Source organism: Lepidothrix coronata, unplaced genomic scaffold (genome assembly GCF_001604755.1).
Source record: "Lepidothrix coronata isolate B3197 unplaced genomic scaffold, Lepidothrix_coronata-1.0 Scaffold8, whole genome shotgun sequence".
NCBI lineage: Eukaryota > Metazoa > Chordata > Aves > Passeriformes > Pipridae > Lepidothrix > Lepidothrix coronata.
This window is the reverse complement of record NW_016690188.1, coordinates 6447370-6470719: the sequence shown is the minus strand read 5'-3', so window position 1 is coordinate 6470719 and position 23350 is coordinate 6447370. Positions and strand designations below refer to the sequence as shown.

Sequence of the window (23350 nt, the reverse complement as noted above, 5' to 3'; positions counted from 1 at the left end):
GGGACCTCCGCCCGCCGCCGCCCCCCGCCGGGACGCGACCTCCGGGGCACCTGCCCCGCGCCCGCCTGGTGTGTCCGTGGTACAACCGGGAGCGACCCCCGGCCCCTCCCCGCTCCTGACCCCATTTGCGGCTCCCGGAGTCCCGGCGGCGGAGCGAGGGTTGAGAACCACGGGGCGGGGGCAGGGGTAGAGTCACCCTTGGCCCCCGCGGCGTGGGAAAGCTCTGCGGGGAGCGTGGATGGAACCAGGCAGGCTCCCAGCCTTGGAGGAAGAACCCCGTCAGGGGGCCTCTGAGACTTGTCCCCCGCTTAGGGGGACCGGGGCGCGTTTGGAAAACGCTAGGTTTGCCGCTGTGCCCCGCTTCGGAAGATTTTTAGATGCAAAACCTGGTTCTGTGGCTAGAGCTGGTTTGTGCCGAAGCTGTGGCCGGCTCAATGCACCCCATCCCGAAGGGATGCAGGTGGTGTGGGCATGGTATGGGATGGATCACCCCGGGCCACCTAGCTCATGGGTTGGGGCAGGAGGAAACCAGCAAGAGCACGGGAGCTCTGCGCAGGGCGAGGAGATGGGCTCTCTCCGGTGCCTGGGTCGGGACGCGTCGGTGGTGACCCGACGGAGAGGCGCCCGAGGTGGCCGGGTGCCAAGAGGTATAGTGGGCAGGGTGGGGCGATCCCAGTATCGCCGCCTTTCCCGGCAAACACCTTGTCAGCAATCACCGCTGAAACTTAAACAAACCACAAACCTGGGTGCTGGCACTGTGTGGCTGGGCCCTGCAGCAGCTGTGGACGCACAGTGGTGCCAGAGGACGAGGTGAGTGCTCCTCTTCATCCCCCACAGCCCCTCTGGTCCCTCGTGGGCACCTCCTGCCTGGCTTCCCACCCCCCTGTTCCCAGGACTCCCCATCACTACTTGGTGCTCTCCCACAGCTTATTCCTTCCGGGCAGGAGCTGGCAGGTGCCTGATTTTTCTCTCTGTATTTCCTGGTTGGAGGCAGGGCAGGCTGGGTGGTCCTCTGCCCCGACGACACCGACAGCTCCTCTCTGTGCCCAGGTGTCCACCGGAGCTGCTGCAATGGAGCTGGGGAACATCCCACAGCCTACTTACGGCCCTGGCCTTGAGGCGCCGGGGAGCAACACACCAGGGCTGCTGGCAATGGCACACGGCTTCCTGAGGCTGGTGCAGCCCAATCCCTTGCCCTTAGGTGGGTGCACGGCAGTGGAGGGGCTGGCAAGGGGGTGGGGGGCTGCTTTGAGCTTCCCGGTCCCAGCTGAGCCTGAGCCTTCCTGCACTGGTGACTGTCCATTCAGCATTTTAACACTGGGGTACTGGTAAGGAGGGGTATGGCTGGGGGAATCAGAGTGGGGTCCCCAAGGATTGCTATCTGTGTCCTGCCCATATCCCATCACAACTGTCACGGGGGCTTTCTCAGCTGGACCTCAAGACAGGCATTGGTGGTAGTCTCACCTTGTAGACTCCTGCCCTATCCTCACTCCAGGTATTTTAATCCTAGGCCCCAACAAAAGTGCAGAGGAAAGCCCACTCTGCCTGCAGAGTCCTTGTCTGACTTCAGTTCTCTGTGCTTGCTGGCCACCAAGAGCAGCATGTCCCAGTGCCAGTGCCCACACAGCAGCTCTGCGGGCACTCCCTGCACACTGCCCAGCTTGCTCTTGCTCCTCCACATCTGAGGGGACAGGAATGTGTCACTGGCACAGCTCTGCCCTGAACTTGCCACTATCAACTTTCAGGCAAAGGTGCGGCTGGCAAACTCCTCAATGGCCTCGTGGCCTTGTTCATGTCACACAGATACCAGGGTACAATAAATGGCACCCTGTGTCATCATGGCTTGTAATGAGTCGGTGGGCCATGGGCAGGGCAAGCCCCGGGGATGAAAGAGACAGCACATCAGGGGACTTTGCCCCTGCAGCCATCCCACGCAGGCAGTGCCCTCAGGCATTTCCCTGGGGCCGGTTTGCAGGAGAACAGCCCCAGGGCAGTGCCCCTGATGCCCAGTGGGCTGAGGACCCCCTTGTTCTGTGGAACCCTGAGAGTCTGGGGGCTGGCAGCACTTTTCCCAGATGCAAAAATGCTGTGCAGCATGTGGGCTGGGGAGGGCAACTGGAAAGGAGAAACATGCCAGGCACTCACAGCTGGTCTGAGCCACAGGTGATGCCTGGGACTGGGAGTCCATCTCTGAAATGAGCAGAGTGTGGGGCCTGCCTGGAGAGCCCCCCAGGGCCTAGCACCTGCTCACAGCCCTCTCTGCTTCTTGTTCCCCAGAAGTGATTGATTTTGGGCAGTCCCAGATCGAATTCAACCAGGAGGATATCAAGGAGGTGAGCAGGCAGCCAGGGCAGAGATCTGGCAGCCTCAGACCACCATGGACTGGGGGATGCTAGGAGGTGCTGCTCTGAGGCTGAGCCCTGGATGCCATACAGCAGCAAGGGGAGATATGCAGCCTCCTGAGGGGACCCATTCTGCCCTGTGTGGGTTTGGACAGGACCCTCAGAGCTGAGGAGTCTTCAGGGGCACCAGTGTTATGCTGCCTCTCATTCTTCTTATCCCAGCTGCTGCTGTACGAGCCGGGTTTTCTGGTCTGTGTGGCCATTGGAGTCCTCTTCATCATATTCGTGCCGCTGGTGGGATGCTGCTTCTGCTGCTGCCGGTGCTGCGGGAACTGCGGGGGCCGCATGTACCAGAAGCAGGAGCCAGGGATGGGCTGCCGGCGCTGGGCGCTCTGGGCCTCCGTCCTGCTGGTCACCGCTTTCCTCCTGTGAGTACTCTGGCCGGGACGCTCCGGATGGGACCCAGGGGTGGGTGGAAACGCTGGCGCTAGGCGGCCGTGCCAGGAAACTGCCATTGTTCACGTGAGTAGATCCCGGCACGGTGGGACAAAGGAGAGGAAGCGGCGGCGGTGGGAAGCTGGCCCCGGGGGGCTGCTCATTGGCAGGGCACAAACCTTTCCAGACAGCTTCGCCACGGGGAACTGGAGGTGCACCGGGTACTGGGCTCCCCCGTGCCTCAGTTTCCTGCGTCCCTCTTCTCTGGTCCCTTAGCTCTGTGCAGGGCACTTGCTGGAATGCACTGGAAGGGGGGGTTCACTGGCGTGCTCCAGACCCTACAGGCTGGGGTCGGTGTGGGTGGATTTGGAAGGTACTGGGAGGAGAGCATCAAGATTAAGTTTCCAGTGCACTGACCCTGCCACCCTTCCCTTTTAGGGCTGGTGGTGTCTGTGCCTTCATCAGCAACGCCCGCTTCTCCCAGGCCGTGAACAGCACCTTCCCTAATGTGAACAACACGCTGGACAACATCCGCACCTACCTGGCCTCCATTCCCCAGGCATGCCTGGTCCTCCCGCCACGGCTGGGGTGCCTGATAGGGGGCAAGGGGCCAGGTGTAGGGAGCAGCCTAAATAGCCCCCTGGGGAAGGGCAACAGTAGGGCTGGAGTGAGGGAAGGGTTCCCACCCACACTGACACGAAATCTCTATCCCTACAGCAAGTTGATTTTATCATTGACAGCAGCGACGTGCCACTGGGCCATGTCAACAGCAGCCTCCAGGGTGAGTGTGTGTGGTGGGCGGAGCTGGAGGTGCCCCTGTGGTGAGCTGATCCAGGGCTGGGGATACTTGGGCAGTGGGGGTATTGTATGGGTTTGCCTTGCTGCCCTATGGATGGTTGCTGACCCTGGGGGTCACTGGGCTGGTTCTTATGGGGGTGTCCAATGGGATTAAGTTTGGGGGCTCCTTCAGGCTTCAGCTCTGCTCCAGCCACTGCTTTTCCCTGTTCAGGCTCCTCTCTGGGAAGGGTGATGCAGGTGGTGGCAGGGTGGGGGGGTCCCCTCTGACCCCCACCTGAGGGGTGGGTGAGGGCTGGGGTGCTGGGAGGCATCAGTGTTTTCACCAGCTTTCCTGCAAGCGGAGGTTCTGTGAGTGACACCACCTCTCCCATCTCTGCAGACATTGGGCCCAACCTGGGCAGCATGATCACCTCACACATCAGGAACAGCACGGATGGGGCTCTGGGATCTCTCCAGAGCCTCTTGCAAGGTAATGGCCCCACCCCTGGGAGGCTGACAGGGGACTCAGGGACGCTGGGGCTGAGAGCTGGGGTAGGTGCATGTTTGAGTAAGGCTCCCAGGGAGCGGGATCCATCTGGCCTCCCAGTTGCACCCTGGGGCAAGTGCTGAGACTTTGGGGATGCCCCTATGTTGCATTTTTTTATGGGTCCCTGAGGTTCAGCTTGGTGAGAATAAGTCCCTGCAACACTGGCAGGATAAGGCCCTGAGCCCCCTGCTGTCTCCCCAGGGATGGAGAAGCTGGAGGCCACCTTCTACGATATCACCACCAGTCACTCAGACCTTGAGGAGCTGCAGAGCCAGTTTGGGCAGCGGCTGGACAGCCTGCGGGACAGCCTCAACCAGACCCTGCAGCGCTGTGGCTCCCCCTGCAACAGCGTCTCTCTCAGTGACCTCACCTTCACCGCCAACTTCAGCACGGTGAGGAGGGGCGGGGTGCGGGATGAGGGGCCCTGCAGCCCCTTCTCCAGCCCCCTGTTGCCCTCTCACCCCAGGCTCTTCCCTGCAGATCCCCAGTGTGCAGCAGCAGCTGGAGGCACTGCGTGATGTCTCTCGCTCCAGCACAGTGACTGATTTAGAGAAGGTAAGAGGTGTCCCTTAGAGACAGGCTATGGACTGGGTGCTCGCAGCACTGCTGGGGCTGTGCTGACAGGGGTGGCTTGGGAAAAGCCCTGTGGGGAGTTCATTGCTGTGACATGGAGGGAAGGGCTGGCTAGAGGTCTGTTCACTGTCTCCACCACCCCTGTGCACTGGTGGGGTGGACTGGGTGCTCTGGGGGTCCCGGCTATCCTGTGCACTGGGATCTGAGGCCAAGAGGATGTGCTGCTCAGCCCTGGGTTGAGGGCAAGGGTGTGAACTGTATGCTGTGCTCCCTTGCTGCAGGTTAACAGAACACTGAACACGATCTCTGAGAAGGTGCAAGAGCAGGCCCAGGATGTGGTGGCAAGTAAGCAGGGCTTTGTGTGCAGTGTGCCAACTTCTCCTCTCCCAAGACTCCCTCCTCCCTTTTCAACCCACCCCTGCCTGGTGGACTTTACCTGCTGCCAACCTACTGCTTGCAACCCTGGCTTTCCTCAGATGCCATTGTGCCAATGCCATCTTTGGCCATGATTGTCCCTATCCCATCCTCTCCTGGTCTCCGCTGCCCTGCAGGACTTGGGCAGCAGCTTGCAGTGCCAACCTGTCCCTGTCCCCTGCAGAAACACAGGACCAGCTGGGCTTCATCAGGCAGGAGATCAGAAGCTTGCAGGAACAGCTGCCATTCCTGGATGTGGAGGAGAAAGTTGGGGCCTTTGTGGGCAACATCACGTTGGTGCTGGAGGAGTACAGGGGGCCGATCATCACCTGGGATGGACTCAGGTAGGTGAGGGGCTGCTGCATCCCCAGCTCTGTTGTCCAGAGAGGCTCAGGTTCCTGATCCTGATCAGGACCTCCTGGAGGTGGGAGCTCACTGGGTGGTGGAGCTGAGGGTGCAGGGTAGTCAGAGCTGTACCTTGCAGCCGCTTGTGCGCCTTCACTGCTGGAGTGCCTGGGGCCTTTTTCATCCCCAGGAAAGCAGCCAGTGGACTGTTGGGTGCTGTTCAGGGTCCCAGATCCTTCTGTCTGACTCCTGGTCTTTGTCTTGCCCCAGGTTGATTGTGTGTGCCCTCCTGTGCTGCACAGTGCTGCTGGTGGTCCTCTGCAATGTTTTTGGGCTGTTACTGGGGCCCCTGGGGCTGAAGGAAGGCGTGCTGCCCACAAAGCGCAGCGGCCTCTCCAATGCTGGCGGGAACTTCTTCATGGCGTGAGGCTCCTTTTTTTGCTGAGGATGTGTGTGGGAGCGGTGGGTTGGGTGGGCAGGGCTGGTCGGGGAATGCTCAAGCTCCTAAATCATCATGTTACTGCAGTCCCATTATATTAATGGCCCACCCCATGGCAACTCCCCATGCAGCGGTAAATGTGAAGGTAAAACATGGTGCTGGTGAGAGGTGTTCGAGGGGAGCCCGTTTGCCCCGTGCTGGTGGGGGCTGGCAGTGTGTGTGTGGTCCTGCGGCTCTGCAGGGCAGTGCTGGCTTGCAAAGCTGTGGGAAGCTATTCTGGAATCCAAGCTCCAGGTTGTACTCTGGGGGCTGAAGGCAGAATGGAGACGTGCTTGGAGGAATGATGGTGTTCCTGGAATTGTGGAGGGCAAGGGTTGTGCAGCCCCTGGGCTTTGTGAGCTGGGGGCAATGCCAGCATCAGCACTGGGGCACAGGGCCACAGGTACTGACAGCATTTCTGTCCCGGCAGAGGGGTCGGCTTCAGCTTCATCTTCTCCTGGCTGCTGATGCTGCTGGTAATGATCATCTTCGTGGTGGGGGGGAATGTCTACATGTTATTCTGCGAGTCCTGGCGCAACCAGCAGCTCTTCCAGGTGAGCTCCCTGTGGGGAGACACTCCTGCCCAGAGCCATTGCTGCCTTTCTGAGGGCTGCTGGTGGAGCTGTGGCAGCACTGGCCATTTGGGATATCCTTCTGAGGTGTTCTGCCCTGCACTGTGTCTAGTTTTTCCATCTCTTCTCTTGCTCTTAGCTCCTGGACACTCCCGGCCTGATCCCTGGCTTCAACCTCTCAGAGCTGCTGGGCCAGGAGGGTGACACGACAAACTTCTCAGAGATATACAGGTGGGTCCCAGCCCTGGCACTGTGTCTTTGGGAAAGGGTACAGCTGCTCAGTGCCCTCAGATGCTCTCCAGGAGGGGGGCAGCTTGCCCTACCTGCTGTGGCTGTGGGCAGGCACTGATGCCAGGGAAGGACCAAGGTGCGACCTACCTGGACAGGTGAGGACATACTCCTGGGAGGGGATAGCCTTTGCCTGCCCTGTTTTCAGCTCACGCCCCCATCCTGCAGGCAATGCCACCAAGATGCTTCTCTGTGGAAAACTCTGCACTTGGACCAGCGTGTGTCCCTGGATGAGCTCTTGAATATCAGCCAGGTGAGCCTGGGGGTGCCAGGTCTGGAAGGCAGGGATGGGGGCACAGAGCTGAGGGGACAGTGAGGGGCCAGCACATGCTCCATATGGCCCCTTTGCTCTGGCAGTACACAGGAGAGATCTCCATGGCTTTCGAGGAGATGAACATCACCCTGAGCCCCGTCTCCCTGCTCAACCAGACACAGGAAGACATGCTGCTGCATGCCAGTCAGGCTGGGCAGCCCCCCGACTTCACCCTCACCCTGGAGCAGGTGGGCTGAGGGCAGCCTGGTGTTGGGATGGGGGCGTTTGGATGTGGATTGAGGATGTCCACTGTAACCTACACTTTGCTGCTGGGGTAATCCTACTGCAGGCTCTCATCCATGTCACCCCATTTGGCAACCAAGCACATCCTCCACCCAGAAGGCCCTGACTCCACTCTGCCCCACAAGGATGGCATACAGGAGCCCCATTCTCATGGCTTTGTCTCTGCCTTTTCCAGCTGGATCAGAACATAACCCAGGGAAGCCTCCTGGATCTGGCCACAGAGTTGGAGCAGCTGGCAGAAAAAACGGTGAGAGACCATGGCACTCCAGGGCCATGGCCACCCTGTCCTCAAAGCCACTGGCTGTGGGGCTCCTCTGTCCCTGCCTGGGTGTTGAGAGGAGGCGATGCCCTTCACCCTTGTCCAGCTCTTTTCCCCAGCCAGGCCCATCAGCTGGCTATGGTGGGGCCTGGACCTTGTGCTTGGGGTACTGCTGACTGTAGCTTCTTCAGGACATAGATGTGAAAACAGACCTGGAAGATGAGGCTCGTAAACTGAGGGAGATGGACAAGGAGATGCAGGCGGACTTCTCTGGACCACTAGTGAGCGATGCTGAGGGAGGTCCTGGGGGTGCTGGCTTGGGCTTCCCTAGAGCTTGGAGCCTGCTGGCATGGTCTTGTCTGAGTTGTGAGGTCCACACCTCTGACCTCCCTCTCTTGGTCCCCAGCAAAGCCTGAAGAAGAACATCCACTCAGTGCAGAGCGGGGCTGCCCAGCTCGAGGTAAGCTGCACAAGGGGACCTCCTGAGTGCACCCCAGTCCAGGGCACCCTGCAAAGCACCCTTGAGGTCCTGCAGCAGAGATGGTGGGGGTAACCTGCAGTCTAGGGGGCTGGTGGCTGCTGTGGGACTGCCCAGGCATGCGCTGCAGGGGCTGCTCATGGGGCAAAGGGAGGGGGCCCATGTCATGGACCCTGCCAGGCACAGGCTCCCTTCACCTGAAGTACTCGGGCACTACCAGTGTGTGACTGCTGGGAACACCACAGCTCAGAGAGGCTGTGCCCCAGGGAGTGCTGCTGTGCAGGACAGGGACCCCACTTCCCTCACACTGCTGAGAGCACCTTTTGCCCCAGGGACAGACAAGAACTGCACTGGACAAAGCCAACAAAACCCAGAAGTTCCTGGAGAGGGAGACTCCTAACATCATCAAGAATGTGAGCTTGCCTTGTCCTGCTCCTGGGCCACACTGTGGGGATGTGATTGCACCCCCACACCAAGACCTCCCTCTGCACAGGGATGCCAAGCAATGTCTGGCTGCTTGTCCTGCCCTGTTGTCTTCCCTGGGGGTTTCCTGCACCTCTGGGTGCCCCTGCCCCTTATGGCACCCCCAGCAAGGGGCTGGGGTGGGGTGAAGCATGCAGTCCCATTGCTGCTGGATTGAAGTGGTCTGAGAGCCCTCATCCTGACACGGAGGGGACATGGGGCATGGAGAGGGCTGGTGGTGCAGCATCTCCACTCTGTGCTACCCCCCACCAGGAGACGCGGACCTTCCTGGAGCAGCTGTTGCATTTCTTTGAGACCTACATCTCATGGGCCAAGAGCAGGGTGAGTTGAGCCTTCCTTGGTGGGGTGGAGGGAAGGGGAGGATGAGCTGCAGGGTTCTGACATGTCCTGTCCCCACCCATGTGTCCAGCTGACAGAAGATGTGGCACGCTGCAAACCCGTAGCTCAGACCCTGGATAATGTGGAGGTCATTGGCTGCGACTACATCATGGACTCTGTGGTGAGTGGGGCAGCGGTGTGTGGAGTGAAACGTGTGTGTGGGGTGGCTGTGAGGTCCCCTTGTTTTCATCATGCACAGGATGAGGGATGTAGGGAAGGATGAGGGATGCACAGGAAGCAGGGCTCAGCTTCTCCCCAGCGGATTGCTGTGGCTAAGAACAAGCTGTGAGAAGGAGTGAGTGGTCATCGGGGAGCTCTGAGAGCAAAAGATATTCTCCCAGCTGCTGTCTAGCCCTAATGGCTCTCCTCCCAACCCCCCAGAATGCCTTCTGGTTCAGCCTGGGCTGGTGCACATTGTTCCTGCTGCCCAGCATCATCCTGTCTGTCAGACTTGCCAAGTTTTACCGCCGCATGGACATTGCTGATGTGTACAGGTGAGGAGCAGCCCCACCCCCTATGGCCACACTGGGTCTGGGGTCCCCTCGTGCACTGCCAGCTGTCCCTTCATGTGCCTCATGGTAGCCTGTGGGGCTGATCCTAAAGTAACATGGGCTGACTTGGGACTCTCAGCCTCTGAGGGTGGAGATGTTCTGGAGAAGAGCCTGGCCCTGCCAGCTCTGAACCAGTTCTTTGGGCAGATGAAAGTGCATCCAGCTCCGCTTGGAGGAAGGAGCTGGCAGGGCTGCAGCCCCAGCCTGGCTCGAGGGTCCATCACCTGCCTGGCTCTGTTTTGCACTATTTTTGTGCTGGGGCCCCCAAACAGGAGCTCAGCTTCATGCTGTGCAGAATGCAATGTGCTGCATGGATGGTGTCCTTGCCACGAGGGTGCAGTGCTTGCTCACACACCTGTGGCCACCGGTGTCCCAGGGCTGCCCCCAGCCCTCTAGGACCCTCTGACCAGCAGCTCCACTGCCACTCCACTGCTGACCCCTGAAGGTAGTGAGCAGTTTCCAGTTGGCTTTCCAACTCCTGAGGGCTGCATCTTGGCCCTGCAGTGCAGCCAGTGTGCTTGGGGCTCCCTAGCCCTGGTCCTGCACTGAGCTGGCTGGAGACACAGGCTCAGCTGCCTGGGAAACTTGGGGGAACTGAAATTCTGGCATGGGGGAACTGCGTGCTGCTGAACTGGTGAGTGTGGGCCCCACTCTGCCTGCCCAGGGAAGGAGCAGGGAGGCTCTGGGGGCAGCAACATTCAGGGGGGCTCTAGGAGCCCATGCTCTGTGTTCAGGTCAGGCATCCAGGATGGAGGGGACCAGAGCACCCTGAACTCTCCATGTTCTTCTGTGACCTGGGGGAGACCTTGTCCCACCAGGAGATGCTGGGTTGTCCCAAGAGTCTTGCTCCACTGACACTGTCCTCTCTTTTTTCTCCCCTCCAGGAATGAAGAATTTGAGATGTAAGCTATTTGCATTGCCAGGTCCCTGTGTGGGATGGGGGGCAGATCCTGTGGTATGAAGGGGGACAGGGCACAAAGAGAGGTGGGTGAGGTGGGGAACAGGGTGAGTGAGTGCAGGCCAAAGAGGGTGCTGGTACCAGGGGAAGGCTTTGAGGGTGGGACCTTTGCAGTGCACACAGTTCTGGGGTTCCCCCATCATCTTTCCACACTCCTAAGTTTGGAGGTGCTGCTGCTCCCAGTCTCCCAGGCTGGGAGGTTTGGGGAGGCTGTCCCCATATCCTCTTTCCTGTGGGACTGGGTGATAGGAGTGGGATGATATTTGGCCATCCTAGTGCATCCTGGGCTGTCCCTTGCTCCCTTTGTGGCTGGGGATGATGTAAGTGACCTTGGTTTTGCAGGCCACCTGCGTTCAACTACTACATAATCCCCAGGCCATCCACAAGGCATTAGCCCCCGTCGCCCACAGATGGAGGAAGAAATGGAAAGGCCCCCCTGACTTGAAAAATGTGACTATTTATTTTTATAGGGAGCCTGCTTCTTTTCAAGGCTGTGATTTTTGGTGTCAAACAATAAATGGGATGTTTGTGTGCACTGCAGGATGTGGCTGCACTCCTCAGGTCTGGCTGTGAAGGACACAGGGGTAGGGACAGGGAGGGTTCTCCACTGCTGGCACAAGCTGGGGCTGTGCCTGGGACCAGAGGCCTCTTTCTGGGGTTCCCAAGCGCGCTCTGCCCACAGCCAGCCCATGGGTTGATACAGAACCACTGCTCAGCATCACTAGGGCTGGATGACATTCCCCTCACCGGGCAGCCCTTTTCACTTGTGGCTGGCTGGGTGTCAGGTCCTTTCCTGGGAAAAGCCACACCAAGAGCCTCCTGTCCATGAGGTGCCACCCCAAGCTGTCCCCAAGACATGAAGCACTTCCCTCTGGCAACCCTGGTATGTGTCATCTGTGCGTTTCCAGTTTATGGGGTACCTGCAGCCCACATGTCCTTCCGTTAGGTACGGTGGCATGGGGACTTCCCATGTCCTCTCCTGCACGTCCCATGCTCTGCACAGCGAGAGCTGCATGCACAGATAAGCCAAGGGTGACTTGGTCTGGAGCCTTGGGGTGAGTGCAGGTGTTGCTTTGTGCTGCTCCTTCGTGCAAGCACAGGGACCATCCCGAAAGCCATGTCAGGCACAGGGAATATGCGTGAGCAGCTTGACTCATTTCCTTTGTTGTAAAGTCTAAGTCTCTCTGGAGCAGAGTGAGAGGGCCAGGCTGGCCAGCTCACCCTCTGCTACATGCATCTGCTTTATTGCTTTTTCTATTTGCCTTCAGATCTCCTAATCGCTGGTTTTTCCTTTGGGTGTTATCTGAAGCTGCACCGGCCTTACCTCCTGCTATCTCCCCTCAGCACCCATCTGACCGCAGAGAGAACTCTGTGCTTGCCTATTACTCAGCTGAATCTTGTTCTTTGGAGTGGTTTGGTCACTGCTCCCCATAGGGATGTCTACTCTTTCTGGTCCTTGGGGATTTCCAGCATTTCTTGGAAAGCATTCAGCTCAGTTTTGTCTCTTGCTCTCCCCTACCCTGAACCCTCAGGCTCCCAAGTTTTGACTGCTTCCTGCCTGTCTAGGGCCCGCATGTGAAGGTCTCTTTCCCCAAGCCTCAGGGTGTCCCTACCACACAGCGTTCCCCGCTTCCTCTTCCCTTGCTGTGCCTCAGGGACATCAGCCCACACAGGATGGCTGCTGGCTTCAGTTTCCTCTTGCTGGCTTTACAGGCATTGCTCCTTCCCTGATCTGCCTTTTCTTCTCTGCAGAACTAGTGCTGGAAGGCAGGGAGCTTGACCCTCATTCGCTGTGCTACTGTGACCACCTGCATCCAAACCCAGCCTTGGCAATGAAGATCTCCCCCCCAATTACTGCACAGCTTTTGCCAAGGTGTGGGGCTTGCTCTCAGCAGCTCTCCATTCAGTGCTGCCCCAGGGCAGCATCCTTGTCCTTGGAGCAATGGCTCCGAAAGGGCTCTAGGTCTGTCCATCATCCTCCTCCTGAGCAGCCCTGGGTGGTGGGTGAGAGCAGCATCAGGCAGAGCCAGCAGCTGCTTGGAGAGGAGGCAGGGACAGCCCACAGTGGCTGCTGCCAGCTCTCCTTTCAGGCCAGACTCCCTTGCTCATGTGAGCAGCAGCTGCCAGAATCAGGTGGCTTCCTTGTGTGGGAAGGAAACTGGCAGCATCCCATGGCCACAGCACCCCCTTCCCAACAAGGAAGGTCTCATCAATAGCCAGCCAGCCTCTAGGCAACCGTTGCAGCAGTTCCTCTTCCTCTTTGCCAGACCTTTTTCTACCACAGGGACTTTCTGCAGCCAAGCCCTTGTCTGGGGGAGGCCCTGCCGCATCTTTACAGTGGTTTCACAAAACAGGATCTCTCCAACAGCAGCTCTGACACTGAGTGCCTGGCAGCAGGCTCCTGCTGGGCCAGACAAGTACTTCCCATTGCTAGTTTTCCAAAAAATGTACAAGTTCCAGCTCTTGAGGAAAAAATCCCCCATCCTCAACTCTGTCTTGGGCCCAGCCACAGCTGTGCACTGCATGGATGGGCCTTCTCTGCAGCATGCACACTTCTGCCTGCCTGTGCAGACTCCTGCCTCCATGGCTTCATAGTGGTAAGTAGCTGAGGGCTGTCTGGGCACGCTCTCTGAACGCGGCTGTACCAGCAGTGAGCCGTGCTGGGCAGTACCAGTGAGCTGAGGTTGTCCACTTTTCACCAGAAACAAAACACAACCGCCCTCCTCCCGAGGGTGTGCACCCTCACAACATCCACCACCACCTCAGCACTGCTTTAGGAACCTTTATTTTTAAAAGGAGTCTGTCTTCCACGCTTCAGACCACTCTCAAGAGGACTAATGCAGGTGAATCTCCTCCAGCCCAACAAGGCAAGAGACAGCTCCTTTACACCACAGCCCAGAATGCAGGGGCAAAGCCATAGCTAGGGTCTCCCTCCTGGTGGAGGGGGCCAGGCAGAGGGTATCAGAGTGAGGCTGGAACCTGGATCTTCCTGCACAACTGCTCTCAAGTTACACCGACTTTGCAAACAGAGGCACAATATGAGCCAGACAACCCTGACAAAGCCCCTTTGTGTGCAAAGGGCAAAGGTAGAGGAGATGGGAACAGAGGGCCTGGGTGTCCTGCAGCATAATCTAAGCTTCCACAAAGGAAAGGGAGAGGCAGGGCCAGCCCCAAGCTCACACAGGCTGCTGCCAGCTTCTCAGCTCAGAAGAGAGTTTGGGTACTGTCTGGGATAGAGAGATAAGGGAATTAGGCTGCTCTCTTCAGCTAAGTAGCTGCAATCAGTCACAGCTACAGGATTGATCCCAGAGGAACTGTGGTGAGACAGCGTGCAGAGTGCTGCAGCTGCCAGCACGTGTGCTGGGACCTCCAGTGCCACACTGGCATTTAGCATCTTACTGAGCCCAAAGAAGCAGGACTTGGTGACCCCACTGCAAGAAACATGCCCCGTTTCTCACAGGCAGCACTTAGAGGCACCACCCAACTCACTGAGCAGAGAATGGGGATGCAAGACTGTGTGTGTCCCTGCCCATCACTCCACCACTAGTCCTACAGGATCAGGGGAGTAGAAGTGGATATATAAAGGAGCCAAGCAAACTGAAAACAAAGTGCTTTGGGCAGGGAGCAGTTCTGTAGTCCTGTAGTGCAACCAGCATTTTCATCTGCAAATGCACCTGGCATTTGCTCCTCCACTGGGCACACACAATTGCACTTGATAGGAATAGCCAGAAAGCCTGCCCTGGCTCAGAGGAGATCCCCCAACCCCAGCCACCCAACAGGCTCTTTGAGGTGCTGCTACAGGGAGGCTTCAGAAAGGAGCAGGCTTCCATACTGCCACGCAGGGTAGGATTTCCTGGGGTGCATGTGGCTTTCCCTTCCTCGTGCACCCAAGGCTTGGGATCACGTTGTCCTTCCCCCCATCACACACTGTCATCCTGTACCAGTGCCGAGGGTGAGGAAGTCCTTGCTATCGGTGGCTGAGGGACATCATCGGCTACTGCTTTTGAAGGGACTTTGTGCTCTCGGGGTGGGGTAGGAGGGGGGAAGGTGGGACTCTGCAAGGCATCCAAGTACATCTCGTGGACACTGGGACGCTGCGCAACCCTTTGCAGCAGTGGCTTAAGCAAGCCCACAGTCAGCTGGTTCCCCTCGCTGGAGAAAGGCACTGGGTCCTCCTGGGAGTGAGGGAGGTGCTGCAGGACCACGGTGAGGATGTCTGAGGCAGTGAGCTCAGCAGGGCACAGCGGCCACAGCCTGTCCAGATATGGGTCCAGCTCCCGGTGCTGGGCAAACTCAGCCAGCAGTGTGGTGAATATCTCCTTGTTAAGCAAGGGGCTGAGTTTGGAGAACTTCTCTGCCACTTCCACCACCCGCTGCCACCGCTTCAGACGGATAAGAAGGTGCAGAGCTTGCAGCACAGCCTTAGGCCTCTTGCTGCAGAGCAGCAGTTCCAGCTCCATCTCATTGTCTCCCTCGCTGTGTTTGTTCTTCCGGGCCAGTACTCCCAGTGCTCTCTTGTACAGCGGCACCCGGCCCTCTGGGCCCTCCTTGCTGCTGTATGCCCAAGACATGCTAATGTACTGCTGGGTCAGCTCCACAAAACTGGGCAACCACTTGGGTTTGAACCTCAGGAAGGAAGCGCAGATGAGCTCAAAGAGTGGGACCATCCCATTCTGACCCACGTCGTCCAGCTGTGGCCCTCCCAGAACCTTCTTCCACACCTCTGGGGTGGCCCTGGCTACCAAGAGGCCCTCCCCATTCTGCTGTAGCTGCAGGCAGCTCCTTGTGGCCTTCCAGGCAGCCTTGGGGAAAGAGGTAAAGACAGAGTTGAGGTAGGCCAAATTGTCCTTGTCCATGTCAGAGTGCAGAATGCGGCTGACCTCCTGCTCCACCAGTTCCTTGCAGTAGCTTTCCACCTCACTCTCTGGGGCACACACCACACAGGTCTTGAGGAGCTCCAGGCTCATGTAGCTCTGCAGCTCCAGGCTCATTGTGCTCAACAGCTTGGCATAAGTGTCTTGTAGGCCTTGAGCTGGCTTCTGTTTCTGGTGAAGGCTGTGCTGCAGGATGGCAGCCAGGGCCACAGGAGCCTGGAATGCACCACCTTTCTTCAACTTCTCCACTGTCAGCTTGGAGCTGCTGAGGCTTCTCCTCTGGTAGTATCTGCAGGCCTCCTCAAACACCATCTCCACCAGGCATGGTTCAGGTCTGCTGCTATCTTCAGGTTTGGAGAAACAAAAGCTATAGATGCCAGCTTGAGTGAGGAGCTGGATACTGTCCTCCTCTCCTGGGGACTCCAGGAAATGCACCTCTTTCATGCTCAGTACTTCTTTTTCTATGAGCCTTCCATTGTTCTGGTCGACAAGGTAGAGGACTCCAGCCAGCACACAGGCCAGGATGCTGCCAAAGGTCTTTAGCCGGACAGGACTTCCCCGGGCCAGGGAGCCCACCTCCAGGTCAAAGATATGCCTCTGTGTCCCATCTGGCTCCACCATGTTCACAGCACCCTTTGTGCTCACCAGCAGCAGACCCCCACTGTTAGACACAGCAGATGTGTGAATGTCCAGGGGTGTAAAACCTGAGAGAAGGCCCACAGAACCCAGCAGGAGTTTTCTGAAGTCTGACTCACTGCTGGAGTGCAGCACCTTGCTGTGGATGAAGCCTGCAGAGGGGGCTGTGATGGTGAGCTTTGCTGTCTCAGGATGCCAGATGAGGAGGAATTTGGAAGTGGTGGCAAAGCCGGCAGCAGCAGGCACCAGGAAGATGTGCTGAGGGGAGGCCAGGACCTGGTACTCAGGGCTGTTGTGCAGGACCATCCTCACGGTGCCCAGCCTCACACCTTGCTCCCCCACCTCCAGAGCACGGGCACAGACACAGAATCTGAAGGCACACTTGCTCATGTCCGAGTGGGCACCCAGGGGCGGCCTCTCCTCGCACCACACCAGGCTGGCTCCCTGGCTGCACACGGAGACAATTCGTGCCCGGGCACCCTGGCAGAGCTCCAGTGTCTGCAGCAGCTGCCAGCCCACGGCCACCACAAAGTGCCAGACCTCGGTCCGGCCGTGTTCCCACACCATGGCCAGTACCCAGGAGTCCAGTACTACAGGGCTCTGCAGGAAGAGCAGTCCCACAAGGGCTGGCTGGGGCGGCTGCCAGTTCCTCTCCAGGTCGGTTCCAGCGATGCTGTGGCGCTGGAAGGCCACCACCCGGGGCATGGGGGGCGGCCCGCTCTTCTGCAGGACCAAGAGGTGCTGCCCGTCGGGGCTGGGCTGGACATGGCAAGGCTCTTCTCCGCGGCACAGCAGCTCCCGCAGCCAGTGGCCTCGGCTGAAGTCGCTCAAGTCGGAGACCTGCCGCAGCGTCCCGGCGCGCTTCATCCTGGGGCGCCCGCCCTGTCACCGAGAGCGTACACCAGGGCGAGCCGGGGCACGGAGCCCCTGCTGCCGCCCGGTCCCCGCACGGAGCCCACCCGCAGCTCCACTCCCCAGGATCCCTGCAGGCCCCCAAGGACCCCTCGGGCGCCTTCCCCCCGCGGCGAGCCGGTTCCGCGGGCGCCAACCCCACGGGGACCGGCCGCGCCCCCAGCTCCCCGAACACCCACCGATCCCCCGGGCAGCCGGGGGACCCCCTCCCGCCGGGACCCACCTGCCGCGGCGGCGGCTGCCTACCGGGGCCGGGCTGGCGGCGGCTCCGCTCGGCGCTGCGTAGTCACGGGGCCGCGGGTTTCCGGGCGGGGCCGCGCCGCCCCGGGCCGCCCCTCGCCTACTTCCGCCGCCGGTACGGGGAGGGCGGCGCGGTCACGTCCCGGGGTTGTCTCGTGGGCTGAGGGGCCATTTGTTGCCGCGGGGCGGGCGCGCCAGTCCCCGCGGGGCGAGCCGAGAGCCCCGTCCGGCCCGGGGAGGAGCCGCCCCCCCGCCACCCCCGCCCACGGGAGCCGCGGCCGCGCGGCGGGACCGGCGGGCGCACGCGCGGCGCGTGCGCGGTGTGCGGGGAGCGGCTGCCCGCAGGTGAGTGCGGGAGCGGCGGGGGGGACGCGGGACTCCCCCACCCGCGGGGCCGGGCGCGCCCCCGCCCCGCCGCCCCTCCGGCACCGGGGGCTCCACCGCGCCGGGGGCTCCGCGGGGCGGGCGCGCTCCCCGCCGCCAGGGTCCTCGCCGGGCACCGGCAGCCGGTGGCAGGGCCGCTGCGCTGCCGGCCCCGGGCAGCTCCGGGAGCGGCCGCGCGCAGCCCGTGCAGCGGGAGGTGCCGCTCCGCTCCCGCCGGTGCCGCCGCGGTGCCCCCGGTGCGTGCCTCGGGTGCCGGCCCCGAGGAGGCCGCGGGGCCTGCGGCAGCGCAGCCCTGGAGCTGCCTGCGGGCCGCGCTGTCCCCCAGCTGCGGGGGACTTTGGGCTCAGGATAACTCCTTCTAGGAAAACAATAAGCGTTCGCTGATCATTCCGGTTATCCGGTTTGCCTCACGGTCCTACAAGCACTTGCATGGGCAGAGCAAAAGGAAGTGGTGAACAGTGGCAAAGCAGTGGGAGCTTGCAATGTTTACTCTGCTGAAGGCAGAGGTACTTGCTACATGAGCGAGCTGCCGTCAAACCCTGTTGCATATATCACTGTAGGAAAGTTTGCTCTTTAGCAGAGACCGTAATCTGAATATATGATGAGAGCCAATTAGGGTGAGCAGGTGGGTGGAATATGCAAAGCAGTGAGGTAATTTGGATCATTGCAACGATGCGCGGTGATTGCAGTTCACCAGCTGTTTGAGCTCTATCAGGAAGTGTGACAAAAATGTTTAAGAGGAATTTCGAGTGGGGAAAAGGACATCAGTTTGGTTTTCCAGTAATAATAGCTGTTCCTCTGTGTCATTTGGGGTACTTTTTGCTGTGTGCAAAGGGAGGCTGTGGGTAGGGTAGTATATACAGTGTAAAAATGTTTAACAGTTATTGGCAGGCATGCACAAAAGAAACAGCGAGGCTTTAATGAGCTGCTAGGCTAAGCATTCATCTGCTCACACCCCCCCCCCCCAACACACCAGGCAGCCATGCAGCCATCCCTCAGGAGGGGAAGGGTCAGCCTCTGCTGCTCAGAGTTGCTGAGTTGCTATGTTCTGGCTTCCTAGTGGTTTTTTTGTTGTTGTTTGGTTGGCTTTTTTGATTTTTTTTTTATTTTTAGAACTGTGACCTTATTATGTTTGTATTTTAACTTCTGAGTACTCGTGCTGCTAATGGTCCATATCTCAAAAATGTTACCCACTCTTCAGCTCTACCTTTCTTATCTTGGCATGACTTTACTGTGCAGCTTCTTAGAACATAGCAGCTATCTCAGAAGCTGGAGGCAAGGTCATGTAGCTGCACTGTGTTCAGCATGGGCCTTGGATCCACACCGCTGGCTGAATCCATGGAAAAAGGGCAGGGGAAGGTTACAGGGAGAGTGTTTTTCTTCAGAAGGAAGGCATCTGAAAAGGCCTGCAAGCAATGTGAGCATTTAGGTGGGAGTGTAAAGGCAGTGCAGAATATTTCAGGCTAAACTATGTGGGATGGATTCTAAAGGGCTCCAAAAGTGAAAACCCGAAGAGGCTTTCTGACATGGGAAAGCTGGGTGTTGTAGCCAGGTATATAGAGAGAAAGAGTGGTGAAATGAGAAAATGAATTAGAAAAAATGGTGTGAATATATGCTGGTGGAAGCATGCGACGCTTATCTGGATGGACTTGACAGGAAGAAGTGTAACTAGTTGGTGGTGTGAAGTTGATGGATTGGGTGTTATTTTAACTGGACAGATAGAAATGAGATGCAATTATGGATGAAATGTTATTCTTTTACATTACTGCTACAGCAGGTGTAATGGTAGGTAGTCTGTATCTGCATTAGAAAGCTGCTTTTCCTGTTTTTCAAGGGGGCAAAAATAGGTCAGTCGTGGTATAACTTCAGCGTGTACTGTGTAGAAGCACATACATCGCTCTGCTCTAAGCGGGATGGAAGGACTTTCCAGTAAAAATGTATGTGACTGTGCTGGAGGTTGTTTCTTGGTACTGCAGAAAAAGAAGTAGGATCTATGTGGGCTTTTGTCATCAGCACACCCTCAGAATATATTTCTCATTACATACTGCCTGAAGGCACCTGGGAATTTTGCCACATGGATCCAAGGCTTGTATGCTGTGAGTGTTATTGTTTCCCTTGTTGGTGGGTTGAGCACCTTTCAGTTTAAAGGAGAGCACAGTCAAAGCAGTTTTCATTGCAGTGAACAATATACAAATGAAGTTGTAAAGAATGGATGCAATACAAAAGCAGTGTGGATGTACTAGCACAAACCGTAACCGCCAACGCAAGAATTGGAAGAATTGGTGGAGAATAAGCTGCAAAACGGCTTATAGCAGAAATCTGGCCATGATGGTTGCTAAAGCCTTGACGAAATCTAATCCGATGTGTTCTTCTTCTCTCTGTTTTCACTTGTGGTCTTCCAGGCTGCTGCTGGGTGGTCCTGAGGGTTTTAATACAGGAGCTTGAACTGGGTCCAGGCACTCTCTGTGAATCAGGATTCATGAACTTTTGCGCTGGGTACAGGTCATCTATTGCTTCCAGGGATGAATGAGTGCTGGAACCTGTGTTTTAACTGCCTATTGCTCATGTGTGGTATTTTCTCTGCAGATTCATCACGTGGATCAAGTGCAAACTTTTCCTGGTACTTCAGTGAAGAATTTATTGAGTATATGGCTTATAACACATTGCTTTGAAAGCCGTACGTTAACTTTGAGACAGGGGTTTATCCCAGCCTCTTGCATGATTGAGATATTTTTTGAACAACAACTTTATACTTGAGTGACGTACCTGCAGAACATCTTGAAAGGCAAAGCATCATCACACTGAGTCCCAAGAGCATACACTCAGGGAGGGAGGAGGCAATTACTAGCCTTGAAATATTTGAAAAAGTGAGTCCAATCTTAGTAGCTCTGGCAAGTCAAGAGATATTGGATTCTGAAAGGACAGTTCTTATTCAGAGTCTTTATAAATATTGATTGAGGTTTGGGGCTTTGACAGTGACAAACTAATACAGATCACATCATTTGCACAGCCTTTTTCAGATAGGATTTGCCAAGTAAGTCAGTGTGTGAAAATACCATTTTCAGTCATCTGTATTCTTTTTGCCTAGCCAAGAAGTGTTACAATATATTTTTTGAGGAGTCACACTGAAAAAAAAAACTTATTCACGTTTTATTGTATGTGGGTGTTGCCTATGTGCATCTCTAATCTTGAAAATTTATAGGTTTGTTAGCCGAGGCAATTAAATGCAAAGTGCTGTGCTTGATGGGCTGCATGCAGGATTACACAAGTTACAAGTTTTGGATCCTGATGTCATTATGGTGTAGATGTGCGTTAGTGCTATCCTTTCTACGGCATTTTTTGCTATTAGAAGATGGTCTATAGAATACTAATAAGTCTGTACAGGAGCTGAATGAAAAAAACAGTGGAGCATCCACAGCCTTCAATGTGCATAAGTCTGAGTAAATCTCAGACTCAAAATGTCAGCTTCATTTTTCCTGTGGCTACTCTAATGAAAAGCTAACACAGTTGTGTTCATTGGAATGTCATATGTTTGGTTGGAATTTCTGTTATGAATTCTGGAATGAAACAGAAAGGAGGTGGATGGTTGGATGTGCTCATCCCTTCCTGACTTCATCAGCTGATCTCAGGGTTGATGAGAGATAAAGCAAGAGTCTGCCTGAACTTCTGTCTGCCATGGCTTTTATCTTCCTGCCTTTTGAGCTGCCAAGACTCGTGCTCTGTTGAGTTTTCTTTTAGTTCAGATGAAGCATCTTGTATCTTCTGCTGCACAGCAAAGTACTTGTTGTTCTAAAAATCCCCATGTGTGTGCTTTTCTTGGCCCTGAGGGGTAGTTCTCCTATGTAGTCAGTGAATACAGCAGGATTCACTTAGCAGCATGTGTTAATGGGAATGACCTATTGACAGAATAAATTATGTTTGAACCTAAAATGTGGAAAACGCAGTGATGCTTTTTAAATGTGATGTTTAAAGGAAAATTGTTAACTATATTCAGTGTCATAACATTTTCATAAGCATCGCAGCATCCGGATAATTTGACACCTCTACAACATATTTATAAATGTTTTGTGCATTTCACTCTTGGTTTCTGCAGCTGCCTGGAAGGTCTCCATTAGCAAAATGCAGTTTTCTGTTTGTCTTTATGACATCTAGAAAATGTAATTGCATAAAGTGAAAAGGAAAAGCCATTTGTATGGCCTGATCATCATAGGTCATGAAACAAGCACAGCCTAATAAAGCATTGGCATGGAAGGCAACTTCTACTTTTCTCTCCTTGCTCCTTCATATGCTCATTTGTAGAATAGCAAATTAAAAGCAAGAACATTATTTAATCCTTGCCTCTAGCATTGTCTTTATATGTGCTCTGTGCAGCTTTGGTTGAGAGAATGTGAATCCCAAGTCCTGTGCTGACAGACTAGAATTTTCACATGGTCATGCGATCCCTCTGATGCTCACCCAGCATCAAGCCTTTGTGTCCTGAGGGACTTAGATTTTTCTGTCTCTCTGGAAATGTAGGAGAAGGGTTAAAACACAGCTCTGAAAGTCCAGGGACTAAGCAGAGCATATTGATCCCCTCCCATTCACGTACACATTTCATGTGAGAACGCTGACCTAGAAGCACTGAGAGTTAGTTTATTAGTTTTGACATTGGGATTCGTTAGCTGTAATTCAATTAGAAGCACATTGATGGATGTGTTTGTATGCTGGGGCTGGCAGCTGCTCTAGGTTCAGAAACTTAGAATTCTAGTAGGAAAATTGTTTTGTGCAGTCTTGGGTAAGATTCGAATTGCTAGGCTAAAAGTGACATCGTACTTGATTTGGTTTTTAATAGGTTTCTCTCTGTTTCCAATTATGTTTCTAATTAGAATAATGTCTTATTTCCCATGACAGTTTAAAAATAATGCAAAGTCCGTAAAAGAGAAGCTATCAAGATGATTGAAAAATGTTTTCCTTTTCGTTTGTTGGTTGGAAACCTTTTTCCATCTTAGTTGGATACATAGACCTACCAGGCTACAGGAGTAATTTTGGTGTTTACAGGATGTTATGATGCAGTAGTTGCTTTCTTCTGTCAATGTGTCTCGGGGCTGTTTCCATTCTCACCCCAGCACATACACCAGCCCATAACCAGCCAGCTGTACATACTCCCTTTCTAGCGGGAAGACAGAACACCTCTCCGCCTTTCTGTGTAAATGTTGACTTTTCAGGTGCGAGGTCTGCTGTTCTGTCTTACCCTTTCCCATCCAGGCAAAGCTCCTTCCCTTCACACCTGAGGTAGTGTCTTTTGCAGCAGCATTGTTTCTCCTAAAAATGGTTTTCTGCCACTTAGAGCCAAGATTTATGCCTCAAAGGATGGAAGTTTGAATAACTGACTCGGGGAACCTGAGAGACCTAGTTGAGAACGTACTTGTAGCTTAAGTCAAGTAAAAGCTGTCTGCAGTGGAAAGAACATGAATGAGATCTGGAACTGGTATTCAGTAGTTGCTGGAACTTGGTCTTTGAGGGAAAGACAGATCTAAATCCACTGCAGTTGTGGAAGGGGTTCAGGCAGTCTGGGATTGAGGCTACATCCCAAGTTGTCTCCATGGCTGCCAGCTCTGGGGTCTTAGATTCGACAGCATTGAACTTACCTCACTATGATTAATAATTTATAATAATTTATAATAATATATAATTTATAATAATATATATATTATTATATATATTATATATATTATATATTATATATATATTATATATATATATATTATATTATTATATATATTATAATATATATATTATATATATATAATTTATAATAATAATTTATCATGGCTGAGTGCAGCTGCCACAAGACCCTGCCCATGTTTTTCAGGAGCATGACTGAAGTCAAG

General features: G+C 55.5%; 3 protein-coding genes across 5 annotated transcripts in view; 2 read left to right on the top strand and 1 right to left on the bottom strand.

Annotated features, from left to right (window-relative positions):
* Positions 1 to 393: 393 nt before the first annotated feature.
* On the top strand, positions 394 to 10922 carry LOC108492080 (prominin-1-A-like). The gene is made up of 25 exons (XM_017803976.1): positions 394 to 810; positions 1051 to 1201; positions 2278 to 2333; positions 2565 to 2770; positions 3216 to 3336; positions 3495 to 3558; positions 3955 to 4044; positions 4303 to 4493; positions 4582 to 4656; positions 4956 to 5019; positions 5273 to 5432; positions 5704 to 5856; positions 6342 to 6465; positions 6623 to 6714; positions 6940 to 7024; positions 7129 to 7272; positions 7503 to 7574; positions 7778 to 7867; positions 7993 to 8046; positions 8397 to 8477; positions 8800 to 8868; positions 8957 to 9046; positions 9307 to 9419; positions 10361 to 10378; positions 10777 to 10922. Exons 2-25 carry the CDS (start codon positions 1072 to 1074, stop codon positions 10826 to 10828), a joined length of 2394 nt encoding a protein of 797 aa, XP_017659465.1. The 5' UTR covers positions 394 to 810; positions 1051 to 1071; the 3' UTR covers positions 10829 to 10922.
* Positions 10923 to 10963: 41 nt separating this feature from the next.
* On the bottom strand, positions 10964 to 17122 carry HPS6 (HPS6, biogenesis of lysosomal organelles complex 2 subunit 3). Its single transcript, XM_017803972.1, has 2 exons — positions 17103 to 17122; positions 10964 to 16826 (listed from the first exon to the last, which is right to left on the bottom strand). Exon 2 carries the CDS (start codon positions 16809 to 16811, stop codon positions 14355 to 14357), a length of 2457 nt encoding a protein of 818 aa, XP_017659461.1. The 5' UTR covers positions 16812 to 16826; positions 17103 to 17122; the 3' UTR covers positions 10964 to 14354.
* A 280-nt stretch (positions 17123 to 17402) lies between these two features.
* The window catches only part of CUNH10orf76 (chromosome unknown C10orf76 homolog), a 127134-nt gene continuing 121186 nt past the window's right edge, over positions 17403 to 23350 (top strand). The window contains exon 1 of one of the 3 annotated variants that reach the window (XM_017804118.1): positions 17403 to 17441. The gene's annotated coding sequence lies outside the window, so the exon portion shown is untranslated. Of the gene's footprint in view, positions 17442 to 17841; positions 18106 to 20105; positions 20348 to 23350 lie in introns of those variants that run through there. The other 2 variants (XM_017804119.1, XM_017804121.1) reach the window with 2 other exon arrangements.

Bases quoted from the DNA above. Each gene is read 5' to 3' on its own strand.
- HPS6 (XM_017803972.1), bottom strand. From the start codon at position 16,811: ATGAAGCGCGCCGGGACGCTGCGGCAGGTCTCCGACTTGAGCGACTTC.
- LOC108492080 (XM_017803976.1), top strand. From the start codon at position 1,072: ATGGAGCTGGGGAACATCCCACAGCCTACTTACGGCCCTGGCCTTGAG. The intron at 4,657-4,955 runs GTAAGAGGTGTC...CCCTTGCTGCAG, and splicing joins CAGTGACTGATTTAGAGAAG to GTTAACAGAACACTGAACAC. The intron at 6,715-6,939 runs GTGGGTCCCAGC...CCCATCCTGCAG, and splicing joins AACTTCTCAGAGATATACAG to GCAATGCCACCAAGATGCTT.